At 42.1% G+C, this 25,778-nt stretch overlaps 3 protein-coding genes across 4 annotated transcripts; 2 read left to right on the forward strand and 1 right to left on the reverse strand.

The window, feature by feature from the left end:
* Window positions 1-257: 257 nt before the first annotated feature.
* Window positions 258-24,063, reverse strand: hig (hikaru genki). 2 transcript variants are annotated; one of them, XM_017073257.4, is made up of 9 exons: window positions 23,626-24,063; window positions 8,395-9,483; window positions 5,880-6,104; window positions 4,863-4,960; window positions 4,258-4,332; window positions 3,550-3,886; window positions 2,466-2,954; window positions 1,592-1,774; window positions 258-1,258 (listed from the first exon to the last, which is right to left on the reverse strand). In XM_017073257.4, exons 1-9 carry the CDS (start codon window positions 23,753-23,755, stop codon window positions 1,050-1,052), a joined length of 2,835 nt encoding a protein of 944 aa, XP_016928746.2. In that variant the 5' UTR covers window positions 23,756-24,063; the 3' UTR covers window positions 258-1,049. The 2 variants fall into 2 exon arrangements, with proteins under 2 accessions (XP_016928746.2, XP_016928747.2); XM_017073258.4 differs by lacking the exon at window positions 4,258-4,332.
* Window positions 11,412-16,124, forward strand: Cyp4p2 (Cytochrome P450 4p2). The gene is made up of 16 exons (XM_070995186.1): window positions 11,412-11,664; window positions 11,729-11,929; window positions 11,989-12,070; window positions 12,131-12,231; window positions 12,289-12,559; window positions 12,616-12,836; window positions 12,897-13,211; window positions 13,268-13,446; window positions 13,874-14,156; window positions 14,236-14,436; window positions 14,490-14,571; window positions 14,642-14,742; window positions 14,800-15,070; window positions 15,129-15,349; window positions 15,409-15,723; window positions 15,791-16,124. Exons 1-16 carry the CDS (start codon window positions 11,463-11,465, stop codon window positions 15,955-15,957), a joined length of 3,213 nt encoding a protein of 1,070 aa, XP_070851287.1. The 5' UTR covers window positions 11,412-11,462; the 3' UTR covers window positions 15,958-16,124.
* LOC108008102 (uncharacterized) lies at window positions 16,295-20,865 on the forward strand. The gene is made up of 16 exons (XM_070995187.1): window positions 16,295-16,633; window positions 16,718-16,918; window positions 16,973-17,054; window positions 17,111-17,211; window positions 17,284-17,554; window positions 17,614-17,831; window positions 17,886-18,200; window positions 18,257-18,414; window positions 18,805-19,006; window positions 19,097-19,297; window positions 19,358-19,439; window positions 19,490-19,590; window positions 19,659-19,929; window positions 19,985-20,202; window positions 20,262-20,576; window positions 20,628-20,865. Exons 1-16 carry the CDS (start codon window positions 16,435-16,437, stop codon window positions 20,786-20,788), a joined length of 3,096 nt encoding a protein of 1,031 aa, XP_070851288.1. The 5' UTR covers window positions 16,295-16,434; the 3' UTR covers window positions 20,789-20,865.
* Window positions 24,064-25,778: the final 1,715 nt, after the last annotated feature.

The following is a 25,778-nucleotide window of genomic DNA, read 5'->3' on the forward strand; positions in this document are numbered from 1 at the left end:
ATTTATGAAGTAACTGTTTGCTTTCCGTGCTGTAGTTTTAGCTCCTGTATGTGTTGCTGCTGTAGATGTTGCTGCTGTAGATGTTGCTGCCGGGGATGTTGCTCCTGTGCTCGCATTAGCAGCTGGCTTAGGCGAAAGAGAAACACGTGCATATGGATTTCCTTGGCACACTTTCGCGCCCAGCTTACGGATATATTACTTCTTCAGAGAAGTCCCAGAGCCAACAGCCAAGAGCCAAGACAGTTAAAGACTGAGACTTGCATTTTACACAATATTCGTATTTTATTTTAAAACGGTCTTTTCTTTACACACAGATTGCAGCTGCTTACAATACACTTTGCAATACCTATGCTCCTCAGCTCTATATGGATATGACTTTCAAGGGACCCCTGATTTGGGGGGCCTTACCTAGCTTGGCATGTCTTAGCTCCTAACTAATCAACACTCGTCCAACAACTGCTGCTGCAATCTCCTCTTTCTCTCAGTGTAATACATTTTTGCTTTATGGTGGAATAGAATTGTTAATCTGTATACATATATATATACTCGCACTGTGGGTAAGTTTTGTGTTTGTATTTCATTTAAACATTTACATTTATGTAACTTTGAGTTGCAACCAGAATACGTAATACTTAAATACCTGTACGCAGCTGTTGATTATATATTTCATTAAATAGTTAGTGTAAGTACAAGGATTCCTCATAATAAAATGCAAGCGCAAAGTGTATTCAATCTGAAGAACAAATATCTGTAGAGTGTGCCTGATCAACTTGATCTATTTCGAGTTACATAGAGTTTCAAAAGCGTTCGAAAGGAGAGTTCTTTTTTTTGGAAATTCGTGGGCCACTAAAAGATAATGTTTTGAATTGAACCTATCTGATAAAATATCTATTAATTTTGATACCTCTCACTAAGTTAATCTAAATATCACTCGGTTTCGATCTGCATTCTGAATCAATCGGAATTCAGATGGAGGATCCGTAATGCTGACTTGGCGGCGAATCCTTGGCTTCGGGTCTTCGGGTTTCGGTTTGTGGATCTTCTGGAGGTTACACCTCCTCGTAGCTCTTGCACTTGGGCATCGGACCCGACCACCGGCCATCCGGCTGGCACTTGGGCCGTTCGGGCGGACCCTCGTAACTCTGGACAAATCCTGGCCGGCACTGGACACTCAGGTAGTCTCCGGCATCGTAGTTAAACTTGAGAGGCGCTATCAGACCGTTGGGCGGATCGCCCGGATAGGGGCACTGCGATTTGCCTGAGATCGTGGATGGTCAGTGGGCATGTCATGCGTGTATCAGGTTGTATCAGGTTTCAGATGGTATCAGGTTGTATCAGGTATCAGATATCAGGTATGTATTGATGATTCGTGATCGGTATCGAAATCGGTCGTTTGTTCGGCGGAAATACAACACAAGAGTCATTAATTGGGTTTAGTCTGTGAGCGGGCCCACGAGGAGGAGGAGGATCGGTGGATCGGTGGAGCTGTGGAGCGGTGGAGCGGTGCGCCGGCAATCTCTCGCAGCGCACGCATATACATATATACGTGTCTATGTCAGTGAGTGTGTGGGTGAGTAGCGAGTCTACTTACAAAATGGCGGCGAGTGCGACCACTGTCCGTTCTCCGTGCAGATGATGCTCGACTCGCCCACCAGGCTGTGCCCGTCGTTGCAGCTGAACGTGACCAGGGCGCCCACGGTGAGGCGCCTCTGGCTCAGGCTGGTGCCCCCGATGCGTCCGTTGAGCGGCGCCACTGGCATCACGCACTGGATGACTGGGTGTTGCCATGGGTGTGCCAGTAATAAAGGGTGTTTGAAAGTTAGTAAAGTGGTTTACTTAAAAAAAAAAAGAGGGATCTGTGGATATCTGATGGAGGAAACTAGAAAACCTCTGGATATTTAATATCCCTTGTAAAGGTTTCCAAAGGAATGCTTTCTAAATATGGATTTAAAGTTTTTCGTTGCATACTTTTAGACACCTTTATAGAAGACCTCTGTAGTAGCCAGGACTAAATATTTTTATAATAACAATAAGACTAACTAAAATGTCTGCTTTTGTGTGAACTTTTTAAAGACTACCAAAACATAATAAGGGCCTCCTCTTCCAGAACTTGTTTATGGGGTGTTTTGAAAGCTACATTTTATGTAGCATACTTATGAGCAGCACATTTCCTATAAATATTTACCCTTTCGCAGGATTAATAAGTTAAAAAAAAAATAGGTTTTTAAAATATCTTACATTTTGGATTAGAAAAGTAAATAGTACATATCGTAAAAAACTATAGCTTACTGTTATAAACTTTATATATTTATTCTAACTTTAATGTATGTACTATATATGGGTGTCGCTAGAAAATATAATAAAGTTCTCCCTTTAGCCACCTTCCAAGCTTTCATCCTTGCCACAAAATGCCAACCTATTTTCAATCCCCTGGTAATCACCCCCCTTAAACCCCGATCGCTCACCTTTGCAACGCGGAACGGGGCCACTCCAGACGCCCGACGGCTCACAGTCCAGCTGCGCCGGTCCGGTCAGCTTGAAGCCCCACTGGCATTTGAACACCGCCCGCCCCCATGCCGAGGTGTTCAGCTCGATCAGGCTGAGGTGCGGGTCGTCCAGCTCCAGACGCGGACACTGGATGGCATGGCAGGTCGGCGTCGGCGATGACCAATTGCCGGAGGCCAGACAGGTGGCGTTCCGGGCGCCGTCCAGCCAGAAGCCATCGGGGCACTCGTAGTGCGCCCGCTGGCCCAGCTTGTTGCCCTCCAGGCGCAGCTTGAGCGGCGCCAGCGGCTCTGTCAGCTGCGGACACGTCGAAGTGGCCACCACGACGGCAATGCTGTTGGTCAGTCCGCGGGGCGAGGTGCAGGTGAAGGTGCCGGAGTCGTTGTTCTCGATGTTCTTGATGCTCAGCCGGTAGCGCACGGCCTTCTCCTCCTGGGACGGCGACCATCCTGCGAGGAGAGAGTGAACAGGTCACACCAGTTTAGTTTGATTTATACGTATAAGATGCCAAGTTAATAATACAAATTATTATTTATTCGAAATTGCCCTGGGTTTATCCGTGGGCTTTCATAAATCAAGATTAATAGCTTTTCAGAGGGTTTTAAACCGCAAAAAAAACATGTCATATTATTCTGTAGAGTACCACCTAACCATTTTATTTTATTTTTCGTATACTTAACAATCTAAAATTATTTAAACTAGAAAGCGATTTTAAGTAGTTTCACAGAAATCATGTTTAAGTCCAACACGGAATCGAAATTTTCAGAAAATATCCATTTTATGGTGTTCCAGAGAATGTTTCTAAGGCCATTTAAAAAAAGGAGGAAAAAGTAGCTGGCAATATCCTACATTCTTTAATAAATAATTTACGAAAGTAGTATAGTGGCCAGACTAGAAAATGTTGTGAGCACTAGATATACATACATAGAGGGAAAACATCTGGTAAAAATGTTCCATAAGGTGACATTGCTAAGCTTAGCTGATAAGAAAGCATTGGCGACCTATTGAAATCTGCCAGTTCCAGGGATTTAAAGACCCACTCACCTGTGGAATACTGCATGTACCAGCTGGTCCAGCTCCACTCCGGCGTACCCCTAACCCTCGGATACATGCAGTCCATGAGCACGGTGCTGTGCGGCGGAACAGCCATTACGCCGGAGGGTTCGAAGGAGTGGGAGCCGTTGAAGACCTTGATGCGGATCGAGGGGGCGCTGTCCTCCGAGTAGTTGGTCAGCACGGTGGTGGGAACGCAACTGGGCATGCGAGGGGCCCACAGTCCATTGGAGCAGAGGACCCTCGACTCTCCCAGCAGCTTGTAGATTCCCAGTTCCTGGCAACGAGCCTGCAGAGAGTGTCCGTGCGGCAGATCCCATCCCACATTCTGGAGAAAGGGGCAAGTCGCAAGCAAGCAGTGTGGGAAAAGCGAAAGGGTGCAGACAGCAAGGGGAGGAGAAAGTAAAGAAAGAGAGAGAGAGAAAGTGGAGAGAGTTATCAAAAAATCAGATGTTCCCGCGACTGGGAAAGTGGCGCTGGTTGCTCTGGCGTGCAGTTCCTCGCGTTCGGCAATCTCCGTGTGCGAGTATCTTAGTATCTGAGTATCTGAGTGTGTCTTGTATCTGGTAACTTGTATCTTTAGTACTGTATCTTTTATCTGGCATTCACTGTGTGTTTCTGTGTGTTCGTGTTGGTGCTTTTCTGGTTGTGGGTTTCTTGTGGGTGCAATTCTACACAACAGCTACAACGACGACTCACAATTTCTGTATTTGAGAGAAGTGTCGATTTGGATAAGCGCGTTTTACGCCAGCCGCGATTTGGTGGGATCGGTGTCTGCAAGAGAGAGAATCAGAGAGTACCAAAAAACACACATACTGTAGAGAATCGTTTTTTTTATTCGTTTTTTTAACGCCCGATTTCGCTCGAGCATCGGCATGCAGATGGCTTGGTCACTGGTCTTTGAGATATTGCGATATATTGAGAATTTTATTATTATTTTTTGGTGAGTTTTTCAGGCTGAGATGAGGATAGAGCGAGAGAGAGAGAGAGACAGGTGCGAGTAGACAGAGACAGGCAGAGGCGCAGGCAGAGAGAGAGATAGCAGATCGAAGTCAAAATCGATATCGAGGTCGAAATCGGAGCTGAGATCCATCCGATCCCCTTCGCAAAAGCAATCGAGACATCGCAGGAGTCGCAGGAGGTCTCCGGAAATCTATAGAACTTATGCATGTACGAGGGCACTGGGTGCCTCGGTGTGCGTGTGCGTTGCATATGTATGTATATGTGTGTGTTGTAGTGCTGTGGTGGTGGTAGTGCGGCAGCCAGCTGACCCGTCGAAGGATCGTCGACCTTTGACCACTTACCACTGAAATGTTGCGGTAGCTGAGCAGCAAGTGCGACGGTATCCGGTTCACGTGGCAGCTTTTGTACAGCGGCTGAAACTTCACATTCCCATTGTCGTCTGAGGGTTGCGAGTTATACATAAACCGATTTGCGGACGAGAAATATCACCAGATTGTTACTATTATATGTTCCAAGTCAAATATAACACAGTGCGGCGTAGTGATATGGTAACTATAATGCTAATGAAATCTCTACTGAATAACCAATTTCAAAATCCAGGAGGTGGATACTGAAACCTCTTTATTTTTTTCTCTTTTATTTTTAATAATGATATATTTTCATAAAAAATCTTAAATATACACAAATGTATTCCATTTTTCATCAGTAGATATTTTAGAAGCATATATTAATAAAATATTACTCTAAATACAAATTGAAGAATGTCTTAAGAAATCATGTAGCTCTGGAATAGAAATATTAAAGCAATCAAAGTAAAAACAGTACAAAAACTAATAATTATTATTGATTATAATCAAAGATTTTTATTAACAAACTAAAAACTGATGGACAAAAATATTATTGTTAAATAATTATATCATAGGACAGGTAAAAAAGGATATAAAATTACTCCATTCTACTGTTTTGTGCAAATAATATGTCTATAATTTTTTACTTTATGTAGGCTCTACGGTATAAAATCAAAAAGTAATCATAGAACATAAGTGCGATACTTTTCGCCGTGTACCTTTAATTGGCGAGCATATTAATTGGGTTGAAATGAAACAACAATCTGATTGTGTGCTGTTATCGATTGTGTACTGATTGTGTTGTCTTTATTTGCGCGCGTAAATAAATGAATTCGCAACTGTTTGTGTGGCTTAAGTGTATCTGTGTATCTGTATCTGTAACCGTAATTGGAGCTATGTATCTGCAACTGCAACTAAGTATCTGTGCTCGAACACTTTAATAATTAATGGTGCATTGTCGAGGGCGTGTGGGGGTGGTGACTGTGGCAGTTGTGGTGGTGGCTCACTTACCCTCCTCGTTGGTGGCGCACAACGGACCCACCCACTTGCCCTTCACACAGCGGATCTTGCACAGCCGCCGATCGCCCATGGGGCCGATCTCGCCCGGAAACCGGATCTCGGACACCTCGGTGAACTGCTGCAGGATGTCCACCTCCTCGTCCTCCTCCTCCTCCTCGTCGAACTCTGCATCGTCCGGATGGACGGGCGTGTAGCCGGCCTCCTCGTCGTAGATACCTAGATATTCGAGGCGGGACGAGAAGAGCAGAAGGTGTGGGCGTCGTGAGATGGGCAATGTACCATGCCAAGAAACAGGGGAGGGGGTAGATAGACGTTCAGAGGGGGGATAGAGCAGATAGAGCAAGCATCTAATGAGCCGTCGAACGGCAGGCGAATGAAGATGGAGATGGGAGATGAAGATGGAGATTGAGATGAGGATGCTAATGAAGTGCCGGGTGGACAATGGGGGATCTTCTAATGCCCCTCTAAGTTGACCCAAAACTCAAGTCGAGTTTCCCACCGAAAGTGCCAAAGAAGCTGCAAAATCCCAATCCTCGAGTACGCCTCTTGGGCACACACATTAAGCCATAGAGAAACCCATAGCCCTGGAGCAGCCCTGGAGAAGGCCATTGAGGAACCACGAGACGTGCGAAAAGTGCTGCCAGCTGAAAAACTTCAATGGGCTGCTCCAAGTGCTTAGATATGCATTAAAAGAAAACCAGAAGGCTGGCGAAGTGGCCACTTAACAGGATACAACTTCATTTCCCCAGAAAACCCCATCAAAAGGCAGCAGCACAAAAAATAAGGGAGATGTGAAAAGGCAGAGATAACACCAAAGATAATATTATGCTGGCTAATAGAAAATGGCTAAAAAAGAAAGGAAAAGCAAAGGGACCGGAGAAGGCGGTTCATGGACAAAGGCGGCGTAGGAGCCTCGGCAAACAAAGGAGCCAAAAGGAAAATCATTCCGGCCAGAACAAAGGGCCAACCGGCAACGGACAACTCTCAACTCTGAACTCCAACCACGACAAAGATATGGACTGGCAAATAAACCATGACCACGCAGCACCGATGGCGAAAATGGGGTAATGAAAAGCCGTCAGAAGGGGGGTGGAAAATACTAGTGGGTGGGTGGAGAGGGTGGTGCAGGTGTGAATTTGCTGGGGGGATGAGCTATGCCTGGATGCGATGCGATGGCTGTGGCTTTGGCTGTGACTGCGATTAGCTTTTACGAGTATGTTCGGTGTGTCCTCTGCTCCCAACTTCCGTTAATGTTCGGGTGTTTTGGTGTGTGTTCACATGTGTGCTTCTGTTGGTTGAAATGCCCTTGCAAAAGCGGTTTCAATATTCCCCGTCATACATTGTCAAAATGTTGTTACATTATAAAGCTGGAAAGCATGATGAAGCGCTGAAAAGTGCTAGGGGGACAGCTTTTCAATGGCTCACTGGGCGTATACTTAATTTAGGGGTCTAAAAGGGGTGTAAACGTTAAAGGGGCGTATACTTAATTTTAAATTTAACTGGGCGTATACGTATTTTTATGCTATTTTAGTATATTGGCATTGTAAAACAATTCACTTTGAAAAATAGTTCCATCAAGCTTTAAATTTATGAATTATCATTTTACTGTCTTTTAAAATTCTCCCAAATCGGAAAAGAGGGAAAATACGAGATGGCGCTTAAAATTACTATGGGAAGAGCGAGACTGCTGTATTCGAAATTCTCCGAAATGGATAAATTGAGCAAAAAGCAAAATGGCGGACTTATCAAAGAGATAAGCCCCATATCAAGATAGAATTGATACTGAATTTCAATAAAAAGATCATCATGTCTTACAAGTTTTTTCCCTGTGTAGTTTTCAATATTATAATAACAAATATTGTTAATCAAATTCTATAAATATTTTTAAGATAAAGCAAAAACTTTTCCTCTAATATTGATAAAATTTGTCTTTAAGTTTAGATCAGTGGTCGGCACACACATACCATAACAAGTTTGCCTTACATTAGTGTGAGTGTAACAAACACGAAGTTTGCGCGCGGCGTGCTGAAGCGAGACGTTTCTCTGCTTTGCACTGAGATCCTCTGCCGCAGCAACAAAAAAGCGCGCCGAAGTTGAGAAAAAAATGACCCGAAGACCCATGCCGAAATCACTCGAACATGTACGTTATACGTGAGCGAGCAGAGGATGGGCAGAACACTTCCCTATGCTCACTAGATAGGCCGCTGCCGACCACTGGTTTAGATCTATCTGTGTATCTTTCTTTCAGACCCAACAGCTATAGGAACTTCCCCCATAACGGACCACTTGGGACACTGACACCGCGTGACCTATGACCTTTGCAAGAGCTTTCCGGGCCGGACAGTCCGCCCCCGCTGTGTGATCCGGGATCTGTGTGCTTCTGTGAGGCAGCGCGACACGGACGGACAGACAGACAACGAGACAGCGACAGCGGCGGCAAATTCGTCAAAGGCATTGGGCACTGTGGCATTGCCAGTGTCTGGCCGCCGTGCGGACGCACACTCACCCTTGTCCTTGCGGCTGGTGGTCTTGGAGCTGGAGTCGCCACCACCTTTCGGACGGCTCAGTGCACCCGTGGTCTTGCCGGACTTGCGCTTAACACGTTGCCACAACAGGGCCACTCGTGCACTGCTCGACTGATTCCCGTACTGCTGCAGTTCCTCCTCGTCCAACTGGGGCTGCTGCTCCGCTGGCAGCTGGCCGAGATCGCCCTTGGACTCGGTGCTGCGACGGCGACGCCAACGCGGGCTCCGGTCACGCTGGTCGAGCTCTGCAGCGTGACTGTCGCCGCGTCGGCGGTGATGTCCAGTGGTCTCCGGATGGTCAAGTTCCTGCTCCTCCTCCTTGGTAATAGTGGTCTTTCCTTCCTCAAAGACCTTCTTCTTGGCTTGATCCTTCTTCAGGGATTTGCCCTCCTCGAGGACCTTCTTCTTTGGCTTCTTCTTGAGCAGCTTGGTGCACTTCTCCTTGCCTCCCTCCGCCAGGCACTTATTCAACCTAGCCTTCATCTTGAGCTTGTGCAGTTTCGATTTAAGTTCCCGATTCGGTTCACGACTCTTGAGGATGTCGGCTATATGGACATAGTAGACATCCCCCTCAGCAGCCAGTTTGCTGCCCGCCCAGCGGTCCGTTTCCGGGGAGGCTTCCGTATCATGGAGGATGGCATGGCGCTTATAGCGACTGCCACGCCCCCTGCCCGTCTGGCCATTCTCATTCTCGATTCTACGCCGACGGCCCGAACCAGCGCGACGTCTTTTGCCCTGCTTTCGATTGGCATTCAAACGCTTATCCTCTGGGTCCCCGTGGGGATCCTCATCGTCGTCACCCAGATCATCGTCGCCAATCAAACTGGCCGCCGCATCGCCCACATGCAAATGGTCGTCGCCCAGGTCCAGGGAATACGGATTGATTACGGCCGCATGGTTCTCGTTGGGGTGACGGGGCACCGAGTCCACGAACTCCACATCCGCCGTGGTGAAGTCCTCCGGCAGGTAGACCTGCGTGGTCTCGAATTTGGCCAGCGGCTGCTCCGTCGTTGCTTCCGGCTTGACAATCGTGAAGCGCACATCCGGCGCCCGACAGCCCGGCGAGGCATCTGCGAATGGATAAAGGAAAAGGGAAAATAAGAACACTTGGAAAAAAGTCGGGGTTCTAACTAAAAATCAGTTTGGCAATAACATTCCTTTGAACATTAACATGAAATAGTTTATGTTATATGCTATTTTTAAAGTTAACATTAAAAGCTGCAAAATAATCTATAATAACTCTTTATCTGTTTGAAAATGTTAGCATAAAGTAGTTTTTTTTTATTTACCTTTAAGAAGCGTTTTTAAAAAATAATAATCGATAATTAATTACGATTTCCTAATAAGAAGGTAATTTTCTGGAACTGGAACTCAAGTTTATATAATAATAAATAACTTTATAATTTTCCCATATTTAAAATCAGCAATCGATTTTTGCCTCAGTGACGGTTTACCAAAACTTATTCCACCAAGATTGAGGCTTGACTGGAGGTAATGCAATTTCAAGTCTGCCAGAAACTCTTGCCATAAATATTTCATATGTGATCTAATTTAATAACTTAGCCTGGCTGAGAAGAACTTTCCACTTGACGTCGCCAGACTTTGAGTGCCATCGAAATTGCAAATTTCCAATATGCATTTGGCATGCAGGCAAGTAATCAGGGGGCGGAATGGGTGGCAAGAAAGCAGGAAGGTCGTGGCACAAACGCACAGTTCAAGTTTCAATTTTACATGAGAGGTGGAGGCGCAGAAGGAACTCGAGCAGAAACAGAGTCAGAGTCAGAGTCAGAATCAGAACAGGAATCCGGATTTCAGGCAGCTGCAGAGGAGGTTAAAAGTCGTGGCCGTATTTTCCGCCATCCCCATCTCTAGTCAGCTTTTCGTAATCGCCGAAGGCGGTATTAAAGTTTTTCCAGCTCTACTCTCCCTTTCGACTTTTTCTTTATTCCGTAATGTGTCATGTACTTTTCCAGAAAGTAGGTCGAGTGATATACTACAGCTCAGGCAAATGGAATAACTGAATTTCTTGTAACTGATGAAATGCAATCGCCAATTAGCTGTTGGTGCAAATGCAACAGAGTGGCAAAGGAAAAATGTGCCATGACCATTGGGCATTGGCACTTAGTTGATTAAAATTGAAGAATATAAGCAAACTTTATTTTTATACAAATTTCCATGCAAGCTGAAGTAGGTTTTTATAAGTTTACACTTGATTTATTTACCTAAGGAAAAATTTTCTGCCTAAAAGGTGGATTCCGGTTTGGTTGTAATTAAACTAAACCAGTTGACAATTTTATAGCATTTCCTCATACTAAAACTTTGCAAGTAAAAGATGACGTAATTTTAGGCAACTAATCTTTTTAGAATAGTGCTCGAATGTGTTGCGATTGTAATAACTTAATCTTCTACTTATTACTTGCGCAGTCCCCGAAAACATAGCTTGTAAATGGCCTCGTCCCCACAAAGGTTTTTCTAATGACCATTCGTACATATGAAATCAAGCCGGACGAGCTTATCTCTTACTACATGTCATTAAGAACTTGACTTCAAAACTATATAGATTTTATTATAAAATAAGGGATAAAAAATTAAAATTGTGATAGTTTGTATTTTCAAAAAGGTCTAAAATTCTTCCTCAATGCTACTCAAAGAGAATTGCCTCTAAAGCGGAACTTACACTGCCCAACAAAAATAACAAACCAGTCAAGCTTGTAAATAGAAATCGATAACCTATATGGACTGTCATTACTCCCCTGATATTGCTGATATTAAGCCAAACAGATGTGTAATTAAGCGAAACAGACCCACAAATAAGATTTTAGTTGACCGATTACTAGTAATGGGTTGTATCGATAAAACTCACTGAGCACGACGTGAACTCGCGGCCAGCTGGGCTAGTAAACATACATATATGAGTAGATATAGGTGCTAGGTGTAGTTAATTGCTTAAAGAGAAACCGGTACAATTAAAGCTCCCGTGGAACTTGAGTTGTGAACCAAAAACCCAAACAGTGATGAGAGTGAAGCCCTGCGGTTCGGTTCGACAGCAATGATTTGGCTTTTATGGACTACAGTGGCCATAAGCGTGCTCTTGCACTGGCTCTACAAGGTAAACAAAGAATACTATGTTCTGGCCTTCTTCGCAAGAAGAGTTCGTGCCAAGGATGGAAGACCTCTGGAGAGCATAGTTCCCATACCGAAGGGTGCTACTTTGTTTGCCAACTGCTTTGATTTATTTGGAAAAGACCCAGGTGAGCGGTAGTGAACTTTGACATCAGGTTTCTTATCTCAATATTACTTGGGTTTCTGTGTCAGTTGAAATTTTCAGCCACATGCGCCAGTTATCAAAGAGGTTTCCGAACAGTTATGTTGAATATAGCTTTGGTTTGCCCAACTTTCATATTACCGATGCACATAATGCAGGGAATATACTAAGCGATCCTAAACTGATTACCAAGAGCATGATATACGGATTTCTGCAACCATTCTTAAGGACTGGAGTTCTGACAGCGGCCGGTAAGATTATAATCTTGGTTTATTGTGATATAGGTTACTTCTTATTGTTCCTTTTGCAGAAAATAAATGGCACACGCGGCGAAATATGCTCGCAAGAACCTTTCATTTTGATATATTAACTCAGTTTCAACTGATCTTCATGTGAGTACTGATAATAATATTATGTATAAAAAGCTATATAATTTTTTTTGAGATTTATAGAGCCGAGAGCTTGAAGTTCGTTCATCAGTTCGGAGATCAAAATGACTGCATTGTGTCTCTGCCAGAACTTATAGCCAGATTCACCTTGAACAGTATATGCGGTACTTTAATATATAAAATTTATAAAATATAATAAGGCTTAAAGCTATTTATTTTAGAAACTGCGATGGGCGTTAAGCTAGATGAAATGGCAGAGAAGGGCGATTCTTATAGAGAAAGCTTCCAAAGAGTGAACGAAGGGTTTATTAGGCGATTGATTAACCCACTCTTTTGGGACGATTGCATATACAACTTGTTTTTTGGGCAGGCTTGTTGCTCGGTCCTAAAAGTGATCCATGAGTTTTTCAGCGAAATAATAGCCAAACGAAGAATTCTTTTGGAGGAAGAGCTGGAAAATAGACGTGCCACCCAAACGGCTGACGATGATTTGTAAGTTTTTTTAATAAAATGTAAGTCCACTAAAAAAAACCAATTCCTTAAAACAGATGCGTAGCTAGGAATAAACCCTTTGCCATGCTGGATACTTTAATTTGCGCTGAGAAAGATGGCCTGATTGACAATATTGGCATTTGTGAGGAGGCGGACACTCTGATAGCTGAAGGTTATCATACAACATATATTGGTCTAGTCTTTGGCCTATTGACTATGTCCTTTCATGGTGAAGAGCAGGAACTCTGTTACCAGGAGATCGAGGAACACATTAAAGGTTTTTCATATCGTGGATATAATCTAAAAATACTTGATATCTAATTTTTTGACTTTTCAGACGACTTTAGCAACCTGAACATTGGTCAATTAAATAAACTAAGGCACCTCCACTATTTCTTGATGGAGACCATGCGACTTTATCCCTCTATTCCTACGATTGGGAGACAGACATTGCAGGAAACGGAGCTAGATAATGGTTTAATTCTGCCCAAGGGTTGTCAGATTAACATACACGTTATTGACATTCATCGCAATCCCAAGTACTGGGATTCCCCTGAAGAATTTCGCCCGGATAGGTTTCTGCCCGAGAATTGCCAGCTACGGCATCCCTACGCCTACATTCCATTTAGTGCTGGACAAAGAAACTGCATCGGTAAGTGAAAATACCTCATTAATGTCCTCTTTTCATTATACCTCCCACCCACGTAGGCCAGAAGTATGCCATGCAGGAGATGAAAACCCTTATGGTGGTCATCCTCAAGCAGTTCAAGATCCTGCCAGTTATCGATCCCAAGTCCATTGTCTTTGCAGCGGCAGCAACCTTGAGCTTCAAAAACCAAATAAAAGTCAAGCTTGTGAGGCGGAAATGTAATTATGATGAAATATCATAAAAACCAAGTAGTTTATACACAATTAGACGCAGCCTCTCTACGAATCAATTCGCATTAGGTATTTTATTAATTTAAAGTTGATTTTTAAAGTAATTACTTAATGTAAGCAATTCAATCTTATATATCTTTATAATTTTTTTAAGCACAATCACTAGAACACACCCAAAGAATTCAGGCCGGTTAGTATTAATATCGATTACAAATAACGATAACAATGCTCTAAGTAAATAAACAATAAAAGTTAATGCGAGCTGTAAATTGATCTACTATTAAACTAATCGATTGATTAAATCTAGACATGAGAAATAAAAGTTAATGGGAGAACATGCCCTAAAAGCACGGCCAGCTGAGAGAACGAACAATAAAATATATGTTTCCAGATGAATATCTAATCAGTTCTGGTCGGCTATTTAGTTGATAGTAAAAAGCTCGAGTGGAACGAGAGTTGAGAGACGTAAGTCGAAGCAGTACTGAGAGTGAGGCCCACCGATCCAGTTCGATAGCGATGATTTGGCTTCTGTGGCTCTGCGTCGCCATAGGTGTGCTCGTCCACTGGCTCTATAAGGTAAACAAAGACTACTGTATCCGTGCCTTTTTCGCCAGGAGAGTTCATACGAAAAGTGGAGAGCCCCTGGATACCATAGTTCCCTTGCCCAAGGGACAAACTTTCTTCGCCAACTGCTTTGATCTTTTTGGAAAAGACGCTGGTGAGTAGTTGCTGAGCCCTGACATCAGGTTTCTTTTCTTTGTACTACTTTTAATTACCCGTTTTATATATTCTAAAAGCTGGGGTTTTTAGTCACTTGCGTCAGTTGGCGAGGAAAGCCGGGGATAGTTATCTGCTATATAGCTTCGGATTGCCCAACTACCACATTATAGATGCCCATAATGCGGCTAATATACTGAACCATCCGAATTTAATAACAAAGAGTGCGATATATAATTTTCTACATCCATTTCTGAGAACTGGCGTCTTGACAGCGACAGGTGAGTATGCAAATTAAAAGCGATTGTAATTTTTCATTTGATTTCCATATCAGAAAAGAAATGGCATACGCGACGAAACATGCTAGCTAGGACCTTTCACTTGGATATATTGAACCAGTTCCAAGAGATCTTTATGTGAGTGCTGTAAGGATAATTCTGAATTCAACGAATTGTAGCTTTTTCAACATTATTTTACCTTTTCAAGAGCGGAGAGCTTGAAGTTTGTTCACCAGTTCGAAGGTCAAGATGAGTGTGAGGTATCTTTGAGAGACCATATAGCAAGATTCACCTTGAACAGCATTTGTGGTATTTGTATTTGAAACATTATTTGATAACCAGTCAACAACTAGAGATTTTCAATAGAAACTGCCATGGGAATTAAGCTGGATGAAATGGCGGAAAAGGGCGATCGCTACAGAGAGAACTTCCACCGAATCGACGAGGGTTTTACGAGGCGAATAAGTAATCCGCTCTATTGGGACGATTGCGTTTACAAACTGTTTGCAACCCGTGATTATGCCTCGGCTTTGAAAGTGGTCCATGAATTTTCCAGTGAAATCATCGCAAAACGCAGAGTTCTTCTGGAAGAGGAGCTTGAGTACAGACGAGCCACCCAAACGGCTGACGATGATATGTGAGTTTACTTTGAAATTACTTTTCCCACTGATAAGTTTCTTATTTCTATGAACCAGATGCGTCGCGAGAAAGAAACGATTCGCTATGCTGGACACCTTGATTTGCGCTGAGAAAGATGGTCTGATTGACGATATTGGTATTGGCGAGGAGGTCGACACTCTGATGGCTGAAGGTTACGATACCACATCTATTGGTCTAGTCTTTGCCCTATTGAATATGTCCCTTTACGCTGAACACCAGGAACTGTGCTTCAAAGAAATCCAGGAGCACATTAATGGTAATTTCTATCATGCATATAATATGAAAATAATATTTATGTATTAAATTTATTTCCAGACGACCTAAGCAACCTGAACCATGGCCAACTAAATAAACTAAGCCATCTGAACAACTTCCTAAAGGAAACCATGCGTCTTTATCCCTCTATTCCCATCATGGGTCGTCAGGCAACCCAGGAAACGGAGCTAGACAACGGTCTAATTCTTCCGAAAAGTTGCCAGATAAACATACATGTCTTTGACATTCATCGCAATTCCAAGTACTGGGACTTCCCCGAAGAATTCCGTCCAGAGAGATTCTTGCCCGAGAATTGTCAGAAAAGGCATCCCTACGCCTACATTCCATTCAGTGGTGGACAAAGAAACTGCATAGGTAAGTAACAATTTTAATGATATTCCAGGCACTTATCCTATTCTTATATTATCCCTCACCCACGTAGGTCAAAAGTATGCCATGCAGGAGATGAAAACCCTGTTGGTAGTTGTTCTCAAGCAGTTCAAGATTCTGCCCGTTATCGATCCCAAGAGCATTGTCTTCCAAACGGGCTTAACCCTGCGCTTCAAAAACAAAATAAAAGTCAAGCTTGTGAGGCGGAATCGCGTCTAGTGTGTATCGATTTAAGGATATGCCTCATATATGTATTCTCACTAAGTGCCATTCGATTTAAGCACTTTTCTAGTACTAAACGTCCAAGTGACCCTGTGTTTCCATTGTTAATCGTTAGAATCGTTGTTAAGCAATAATAGTTAAAGACTAAACATTGATTCGATAAATGACACATGTTTATAGTATATGTAACAGAAAATATATCGATGATAAAATATCAATAAACTTGATTTCTAAACCGGTTGTTCGATGCAACTACTAAAATTGCATATAAGGCGAAGCCGTATTATTATTTTTTGTGAACTCGACCACAAATCGGCGCTAGCAGAGCGTAAATATCTGTATACTAGGTGCAATCTAATCAGTTTCGGCTGTTTATATGTGTTATTATAGCACAGAAAACCGGCTGATAGTAAAAGCTCCCCCAGATTTGTGATCAGTGCTGTTGGAGGTCTCCGTGAACGTGGTTGACCAATAATGATTATCTTGTGGCTGGTTATTGGCTTTAGTGTGCTGCTGCACTGGCTCTACAGGATCAACAAGAACTATTGCATTCTGTCCTTCTTCTCCAGAAGAATTCAATCGAAAGATGGTACACCTGTGGAGAGCATAGCTCCCATACCCAAGGGTAAGACCATATTCGGCAACACTTTCGACTTGTACGGCAGAGACCACGGTGAGTAACACTAGGGGCCGAACCTTGACCTCAGATAATACAGCTTACCTATTATCTTTTTGCATGTTAACAATGAGTGTGCAGCTGGTGTTTTTGAACACTCCCGCGAACGAGCAAAGCAAATGGAAACCAGCTATATTGAATATTTAATGGGAACGGCCGTTTACAATGTAATCGATGCGGACACCGCGGATAATGTACTCAACCACCCTAATCTGATATCCAAGGGACTTGTCTACAATTTCCTACATCCATTTTTAAGAACGGGTTTGCTGACATCAACTGGTGAGTTTGTAATTGGATATTCCGTTTGGTTTTCTTAATTATCTTTAATTACAGGTAAAAAATGGCATGCACGACGCAAGATGCTCACCCCGACATTCCATTTTAATATATTGAATCAGTTCCACGACATCTTCAAGTGAGTTGTCCAATTATTATAGAATTTAAAAATGTATTTATATATCTCGTTTATAGAGCGGAGAGTGTAAAGTTCCTTAAGCAGTTCGAGGGTCAAGATGAGGAAATTATAACATTACACGATGTTATTCCAAGATTTACTCTAAACAGTATTTGTGGTGGGTTTTATTATAATATTACTATGAGTAGCACATTTTTATTTTAAAATTAATATTAAATCATATCTATAGAGACTGCCATGGGAGTTAAGCTGGATGAGATGGCCGAGAAGGGCGATCGGTACAGGGAGAACTTCAGTCAGATTGAAGATTGTTTCATTCGCCGATTGAGCAACCCCTTTCTTTGGGGCGATACACTGTTCAACATGTTTGCAGCAAAAGATTATGCTGCTGCCCTTGATGTGGTGCATGGATTTTCCAGTGAGATTATAGCTAAGAGGAGGGTTTTGCTCAAGGATGAGCTGGACAACAGACAGGCCACGCAGACAGCTGACGATGATGTGTAAGAACATTAATATTAACCTGTCTTTAAAATATAGTTAACAAACCTTTTTACTATAGATTTGTCCCAAAGAAGCGATTCGCCATGCTGGACACCCTTATTTGCGCTGAAAAGGATGGCCTTATAGATCATATTGGCATTTGTGAGGAGGTGGACACCCTTATGTTTGAAGGTTACGACACCACTTCAATTGGACTTATCTTTGGTCTGATGAACATGTCTTTGCATCTCGACAAGCAGGAAATGTGCTTTCAGGAGATCCAAGACCACATAGATGGTTAGTTAGACTAACCCACTACTAGGAAACTCTGAGCCATGTTAATTCTTTCAGATGACTTGAGCAACTTGGACGTGAATCAATTGAACAAGCTGAAATACCTGGAGTACTTCATGAAGGAAACCATGCGCCTGTTTCCCTCCGTCCCCATTATGGCTCGTGAACCCGTTCAGGATACAGAGCTGGCTAATGGTCTGATTATTCCGAAGGGTTCTCAGATTACCATTCATGTCTTCGATATTCATCGGAATGCCAAGTACTGGGATTCGCCTGAAGAGTTCCGTCCGGAGAGATTCCTACCCGAAAATGTTCAGAACCGTCATACCTACGCCTATATTCCATTTAGCGCTGGTCAAAGAAATTGTATTGGTAAGAGAAGAATCATTTTCCCTTATCCCATAACTCTATTTATAATCGTTTTCTAGGTCAAAAGTATGCCATGCAGGAGATGAAAACCCTTATGGTCGTCCTTCTCAAGAAGTTCAAGATTTTGCCAGCCATCGATCCCAAAAAGATTATTTTTCATACGGGTATAACTCTGCGTACCCAAAACAAAATTAAAGTACAACTTTCAAGACGAAAATAGGTTTAGTGCTTGGTCATTCCCTAATGACAAGTGCTTTAAGCATTTTTTTTACCAAAGTTGGTTATGACTTTGCATACAATTCTGTTCACAAAAAAATGTACAAACTAGAATTTTGTCTATTTGTAAATACTCACTGTTTAAAATGCACTTTTTAATAAATGGTTAGTGGTATAGAAGAGCAAAACATTTTTGAGTGTATATATTTATACAATGAAGTCAGTACCATATAATTATTTGTTGTGAGCTCGAGCAAATGTTCTCATATAATATATGGGAGACAATCTAATCAGTCTCGGCTTTTATACCGTTCATTTGTATTTATAAAACCGGCTGGAACTGATCTCAGAGATCAGTGTGGAGAGACAGATCCGTGGATGCGGTTGTTAGAAAATGATAATCTTGTGGCTCGTCGGAGCTTCAATTGTGCTCTCGCATTGGCTTTATAGGGTTAACCAGGATTACTGCATTCTTGGGTTCTTCGCCAGAAGAATTCGAACTAAAAATGGGAAGCCAGTAGAGAGCGTAGCCCCCATGGTCAAGGGTAGTACCATATTTGCCAACAGCTTCGACTTGTACGGCAAAGATCACTGTGAGTAATTAAGAAATCTACCAGTGCTAGCTTATCTCTATAAGTTTCTTGGGGGTATTTCTCTGTCTGTATTCTAATTGTACCTCTCAGCTGGTGTTTTTCAGCACTCTCGTGACTGTGCAAAAAAATTGGCTGAGAGCTATTTAGAATATGCGATGGGAACGGCGGTTTACAATGTTATCGATGCGGAAAATGCGGAACATGTACTTAATGATCCGAATCTAATAAACAAGGCAATAGTATACAATTTCCTACATCCGTTTTTGAGAACGGGTTTGTTGACATCCACAGGTGAGTTTGAAACTGGATTCACTCTTATTTTTATATTTTCTCATGAAATAACACTTTCAGGTAGAAAGTGGCATGCGAGAAGGAAGATGCTTACTCCAACGTTTCATTTTAACATATTGAATCAGTTTCAGGAAGTATTCAAGTGAGTTTTAGCGGATTTTTCAAATATATATTGAGAATCTATATTTTTAGAACGGAGAGTCTGAAATTTCTTCAGCAATTCAAGGGTCAAGATGAGGCAATAATCTTATTGAACGACGTCATACCAAGATTTACTCTGAACAGTATATGCGGTGAGTTTTTAAATATAATAAATATCAGTTGCACATTTTTAATTTAAATTCTTAAACCATATCTATAGAGACTGCCATGGGTGTTAAGTTGGATGAGATGGCTGAGAAAGGCGATCGTTACCGGGAAAACTTCAGTCAGATTGAAGAATGTTTCATTCGCCGTATGAGTAACCCTCTGCTCTGGGTCGATACACTGTTCAACATGTTTGCGGCCAAGGATTATGCTGCTGCCCTCGATGTCGTTCATGGATTTTCCAGTGAGATTATAGCAAAGAGAAGGGTTTTGCTAAAGGATGAGCTGGACAACAAAGAAGCCACCCAGACCGCAGATGATGATGTGTAAGAATATTATTAACTATTGTTCAAGCAACTATTATATATCAATTAACTATAGATTCACCTCGAAGAAGCGTTTTGCCATGCTGGACACCTTAATTTATGCTGAAAAGGATGGCCTTATCGATCACATTGGCATTTGTGAGGAGGTTGACACCCTTATGTTCGAGGGCTACGATACCACCTCAATTGGCCTTATCTATGGTCTGATGAACATGTCCTTGTATCCCGACAAGCAAGAAATATGCTTCCAGGAGATCCAAGAGCACATTGATGGTTAGTTGGGATAGTTAGTTAGTTAAAATAACATTCTTAATGATTTAAAACTTTTTTAGATGAGCTGAGCAACTTGGACATCAATCAGTTGAATAAGCTGAAATACCTGGAATACTTTGTTAAGGAGACCATGCGACTATTTCCTTCTGTTCCCAGCATGGGTCGGGAAACCAATCGAGAAACGGAGCTCGCTAATGGACTGATTATGCCGAAGGGTTCCCAGATTGTCGTTCATGTTTTTGACATTCATCGCAGTCCCAAGTACTGGGACAACCCAGAAGAATTCCGCCCGGAGAGATTCCTACCGGAGAATTCCCTGAACCGTCACACCTACGCCTATATTCCATTCAGTGCTGGTCAAAGGAATTGCATTGGTAAGAAATCTTGTTTTACTAAAGGAAAGCTTTACTATCTTCTTTGTCTAGGTCAAAAATATGCCATGCAGGAGATGAAAACTCTGATGGTGGCTCTACTGAAGCAGTTCCAGATTCTGCCAGTTATCGATTCCAACAGCATAGTGTTTCAATCGGGAATCACGCTGCGAACCCAAAACAAAATTCACGTGAAGCTTGTGAGAAGAAAGTGACTGGGCTTTAATGGAAAGGATTTAATCCAGGAACTGTGTTAGCCATAAAATGCATTTTACTATGCTTTAATCCCCTATCTTCATCTCTCTTTTCTTGGGTGTAAAAAGTCCCTGTGACTGGCTTATGGCCGATAATCGTTGGCATCTCGACAGCTGCCGCCCTATAAATCATTCATGCACTGGTGGGCTGAAGCAGTTCCCTTTTATTCCTATACCTACAGCCATTACCATTCCAACTCCCATTTCCACACACAGTGGGAGATCTCTGCTGTTTTCTATTCCTGTTTTTAAGGGAGCCCAGGAAAAGTCAAGTAATCTCTGTCTTTTAGCCCACATATATGGGAATGCAAATGCATAATGCGCTGGCGACTTTTTGTCATTCGGTTTCACTTCCTCGACTTCTGTGCAGGCTTCCCACCGACTTCTTTCTGCTTTAACTGCGATTTTGACAGTTCGTTACTGAGTTATACCATTTGCATGCATAATGCAGATTCAGCTTTGTTCTAAGCACATAAAATGTGGCAAAGAGACATGTGACCATGGGCTTGCAAAACGCACGAGTTGTGTGCACTGAAAGAAGTTTGGGCGTTTTAAAATCGAGGCGTAGATATTAGTGTCTAAAAGTATGCAACCATATTTTTTAACTCAGAAGTACCGTGCATTAATTTAGAAAGATGACTATCCTTTTTTTACTGCATACTTTTAGGCGCCTAAAGTGACGTATAAGTGATTTTAAGACCATACACAAGATTATTTGGAATAGATTCACTTGGTCATGTTTTTGGATGTTATTAGTGTCTAAAAGTAGCCCAATATCTATATTTTTACATCCTTTTTTTCAGAATCCTTGTGTGTGGAATACAAAGTGGGAGCTTTAATCATTGTAAAATAGTAAAGGTCCAATTTGGTAACACAGTGCCATTGAATACTCATATTTTTTAGTGTGTGCCTGACTGTGCAACTTCATCATCCATCCCGGGGGCTCAGGATTTATGGGACAGGACATGGAAAATGGGTGAAAGGCAGCTCGGTTGGTCTGTCAGTTTTAGCTGCTACTTCGGTTATTGCATATTTCATCACTGCTCTCTGTGCTTGTGTTTCGACGCCATAAGTCAACATTAAATGGATTCCATTTGTGAGTCATGTAAATTAAATTCCATTCGCTTTTATATGTGCCGAGCAAATGTTTGAATGGAATGGAAATTGAAACGGCTGGCTTTGTACCAAGGTTACCCCTATATTTGCACCCCTCACCTGACAGCCAAAAAAAACTGCGCAACAAAAGTGAAACTACAGCCGAAAAAACAGGAGTCGCAATATCTGGCAAACCGAAAATGGAAAAATGCGCACTTTCAGCAGACTGAAGGCTAAAACCCCAAAGGCTCAACAGCTGGCCCTGTCGATATGGTAGGGGAAATTAGAAGGCAACTGGAGGAATGGCGATGTGGAGGCAGAGTGAATTAATTACTTTATGCGCATCTGCGTGTCGTTGTCGGGCACTTTACACTTCCCCCGGACCCTTTGCCCCCAAGTCCACATCCACCCATCTCCCTATCCAGTTTTTTCCCTTCCATTCGCAAAACTCACACATGACGCTATTAATTTCTATTACCGGCCTCAGACGGCCTGCCATACTTCATTACGAGCTTTCGTGCAATTGCCTTTTGCTCGAGCTACCTTTCGTTTGTTCCCTTTTTACACTGATAAAAATGGAAGGAAGAATTGGAATAAGCAGTCTTAAGTGATTATCAAATCTTGGAAATCTTTTCAGGTACCAATAATATTTTAATAAAGTATTGCTACTCTTATGCAATGTACTAAAGAATATCAATCCGTAGTCTTCAAGATATGTTCACAACAAAATATGATTTTTAGATTATTTAAAATTGTTTATCCCATCTTATGTCACATTACCTTACCAATTAAAATATTTTAATGAAAATATATTTAATATATTTAATGTTTCCAACACATGTTTCACAACCCTTTTGTTCAAGTAAGCTAGCACCTCATTTTAAGTTCAAGAAGAAAACTATCTTGAGAACAGCACTTGGTTCTTAGTTATTAGATTTGACTCAATTCATTAGGTTTTCGTCTTTACAGTTTCCAAATCATGTTTCAAAACCTTTCCAATCTCTTTCCTTAAAATTTCATAACCCTTTAGTCAAGAAAGCTAGCACTTCATTTGAAGTTCAAGAAGAAAACTATCTTAAACACATAATTTGGTTCTTAAGTTTTGAATTTGACTCAATTCCTAAGCTTTTCCTCTTCGTTGTTTCCCAAACATGTTTCGATAACATGCACTCTATTTCCTTTCCAATTTATTCAAGAAAGCTAGCACTTCAATTTTAGTTCAAGAACAAAACTATTTTGAATAAGTCATTTGATTCGTCATTTTTGATGCAGAACTTTTCCCTCAGTGCCCCTTTTTTCGCGCTGCCCTTGCTTGTTTGTTGATTCTGATTGGGATTAAGGTTGCCCATGGGTTCTCGGTTCGCTTTGATTGCCTTTGTGCCGCAGATGCCGTGAAATATTTCATTTGCTGCCAGTTATTTGCTCTTGCGCTCTGCAATCTCCCAGTTTCCTGTTTCAGTTTCATTTGTGCTCCGCTTTTGCTTTTCTTTGGGATTTATTATAGTATTTTTATTTGTTTTACGGATTGTGCGTGTGTGATAATCGCTGGCGATGCCTGCCGTTTAATAAAGTGTTTTTGGGCATCGGTATGACCGAGTTTGAGTCCCGTCATAATTTATTAACGATTTCTGTTGGCCCAGAGCCCAGTGAAGGTCAAACGGAAGCACACGTGGGTTGCAATGGCAATTAGCACTGAAACTCACCTGGCTCGGATGTGGTGCTGGTCTCCACGGGCTCCGTGTTGGCATTGCTTTTGTCCAGGACCAGCAGCAAAACGGTCAAGGATATGAGGGCCCAGAGCGGCTTGTGGCGCATTCGCTGCCTGCTCCACATGTCCAAGGATCAGATTGCAACTGCCAGAATTTAATATGTTTTATGTTTCAAGATTTTATCAAGTTTTCTCCTGGAGAGAACGTATCACTGCACTTTACGAGTTTACGAGTCCTTCTCAATGGGGCAAAAATAGAAAACCACTTGGCCAAGTCCCACAAACACTGGCAAACTCAGTCACCCACACACTGGCACACAGTTCTATGTGTGTGGTTTTTTTTTGGCTTTAAAGTTTCACTTTTAATGTAAGTCCTTTTCGGGTTTATCCTTTTTCCAAGCTGGCAAGCTATCCTGGCGAGTGACGACAATCGAATGCTCCGAGTCCTGCGGGCCTCTCGCTTTTATAGCGCTCGTTGGATTCTGCGCAGCTTCGGCTCCGCTTCGTTCAGTTGCATTCGGCACTCGGCTCCCGACGAAGGATCTCACTGAACGAAACTCCCCCCAAAGGATGTCACGTGCATTTTGCCGGCAAATCGTGTCTGTTTTTGTTTTGGTTTGGCCCCATGTTTTGCTTAGTTGCTGTTGCTGTTTTTCCTCTTTTCCGATTTTCTCCTCTCTTGTCGCTTTCGCTTTTCGCTTTTCCCTTGTGTCGGTGTGTGCGTGCCCTTGTAACTCTCACGTAGCTTTCCTTTTTCCCACCCCCTAGGCACCTCGACCCCTCGAACACCCATCCCATCCTACAGCACAAATGAAGTTTTCCGCTTGCTTGCCACGTTGATTAAGTTACTTTCCAGTTTAAAACTAATTTAATTATACTCCCTTAATGCCGGCAGATAGGTTCTTGCTTCGGCAGTGAATCAATCACAGGAAATCAATTACTATTTCGACGTGAAAAGAAAAACAAACTGGGTTACATAACATAAGAAAGGTAAAATAATTTAAAATGTTATTCTAATAATATTATATCTATCTATTATTATTCTATAAATGTTAATATGGCTACTAAATAAAATCAGTTCGGGTTAAAATAAATACATTCGTAGCACCAATATATTTTCTTAAACAATATATTCTATATATTTCAATAGTTTTAAATAAGCGGTGTGCACACTGTATTGTGATGTTTTGTTTCTCATTGGTTTCTCGTTGTAAGAAACGCTGTTGTACACTGTATCTGTATCGGCAGAAAACGAGCGGAGCTGTTCCCTACGGGACATCCCGACCGCTGTTCTAAAAGTTTATAGGGCTACTAAGTAGGATCTTAATACCAATCTTAATGTTGACTAAGGAACCAGTATGATAAAACTAAATTACAATAGCATTTTTAAATAAAATCTTCATAAATTCCCGAAGGGCATTATTATTTATAACCTTTTTTACTATTTATTGCCATAATAATAATTTTTTAGGACTAAAAATTGATAATGTTCCACTAGAAAACATTCTGTTTAAGTCATAATCAATGATAAATAAATCAGACAATAAATTCATGAAAACGATTTTTGATAGAATTAAGGAATAATACAACGAATTAACATTTCTAAGAAACCGTTTAAGAATGAGTTTGAATAGTACTGGCAAGTTTGAGCAGAACAACTTCGACTGCAGATAAAGATACGAGTTAAGCAGACTGCAATAACCCCACCCGGATCGCAATCATTCTTCCTTTTCACCTGCGGCTGCCCTGAGAAGTATGCTATCAATTGTGCTGACGTCTGCTGTCTGCTGGCCGGACCTTTTCCTTTTGGCCAATAACCAAGCAGCAGTTGCGGTGATTTGGTAGCACTTGGGCTGCGGCTGGAGCTAAAAGCCAACTGGCAACCAGGTTGCGGATGCCACTTGGCCACTAATTACGCAAATGAATGCTCCAACCTGGACAATGCCCGCCCGCTCCCCGTTTCGGAAGATAAATGTCACTCATTGGATGCTCGAGCCGAGGTCCTGTGGCCAAAAGCATAACAATACCGTCTGGGGCTCCGTCTGTTGTCGGTCGCATTGAATTTCTGCTGAAATGCAAAATGCGAAACGCGCTCAACTCAAGTCGAGTGGAAAATGAATGTTTGTGTGCTGCATTCACCCTGCTCAG

This window comes from Drosophila suzukii, chromosome 2R (genome assembly GCF_043229965.1).
Source record: "Drosophila suzukii chromosome 2R, CBGP_Dsuzu_IsoJpt1.0, whole genome shotgun sequence".
NCBI lineage: Eukaryota > Metazoa > Arthropoda > Insecta > Diptera > Drosophilidae > Drosophila > Drosophila suzukii.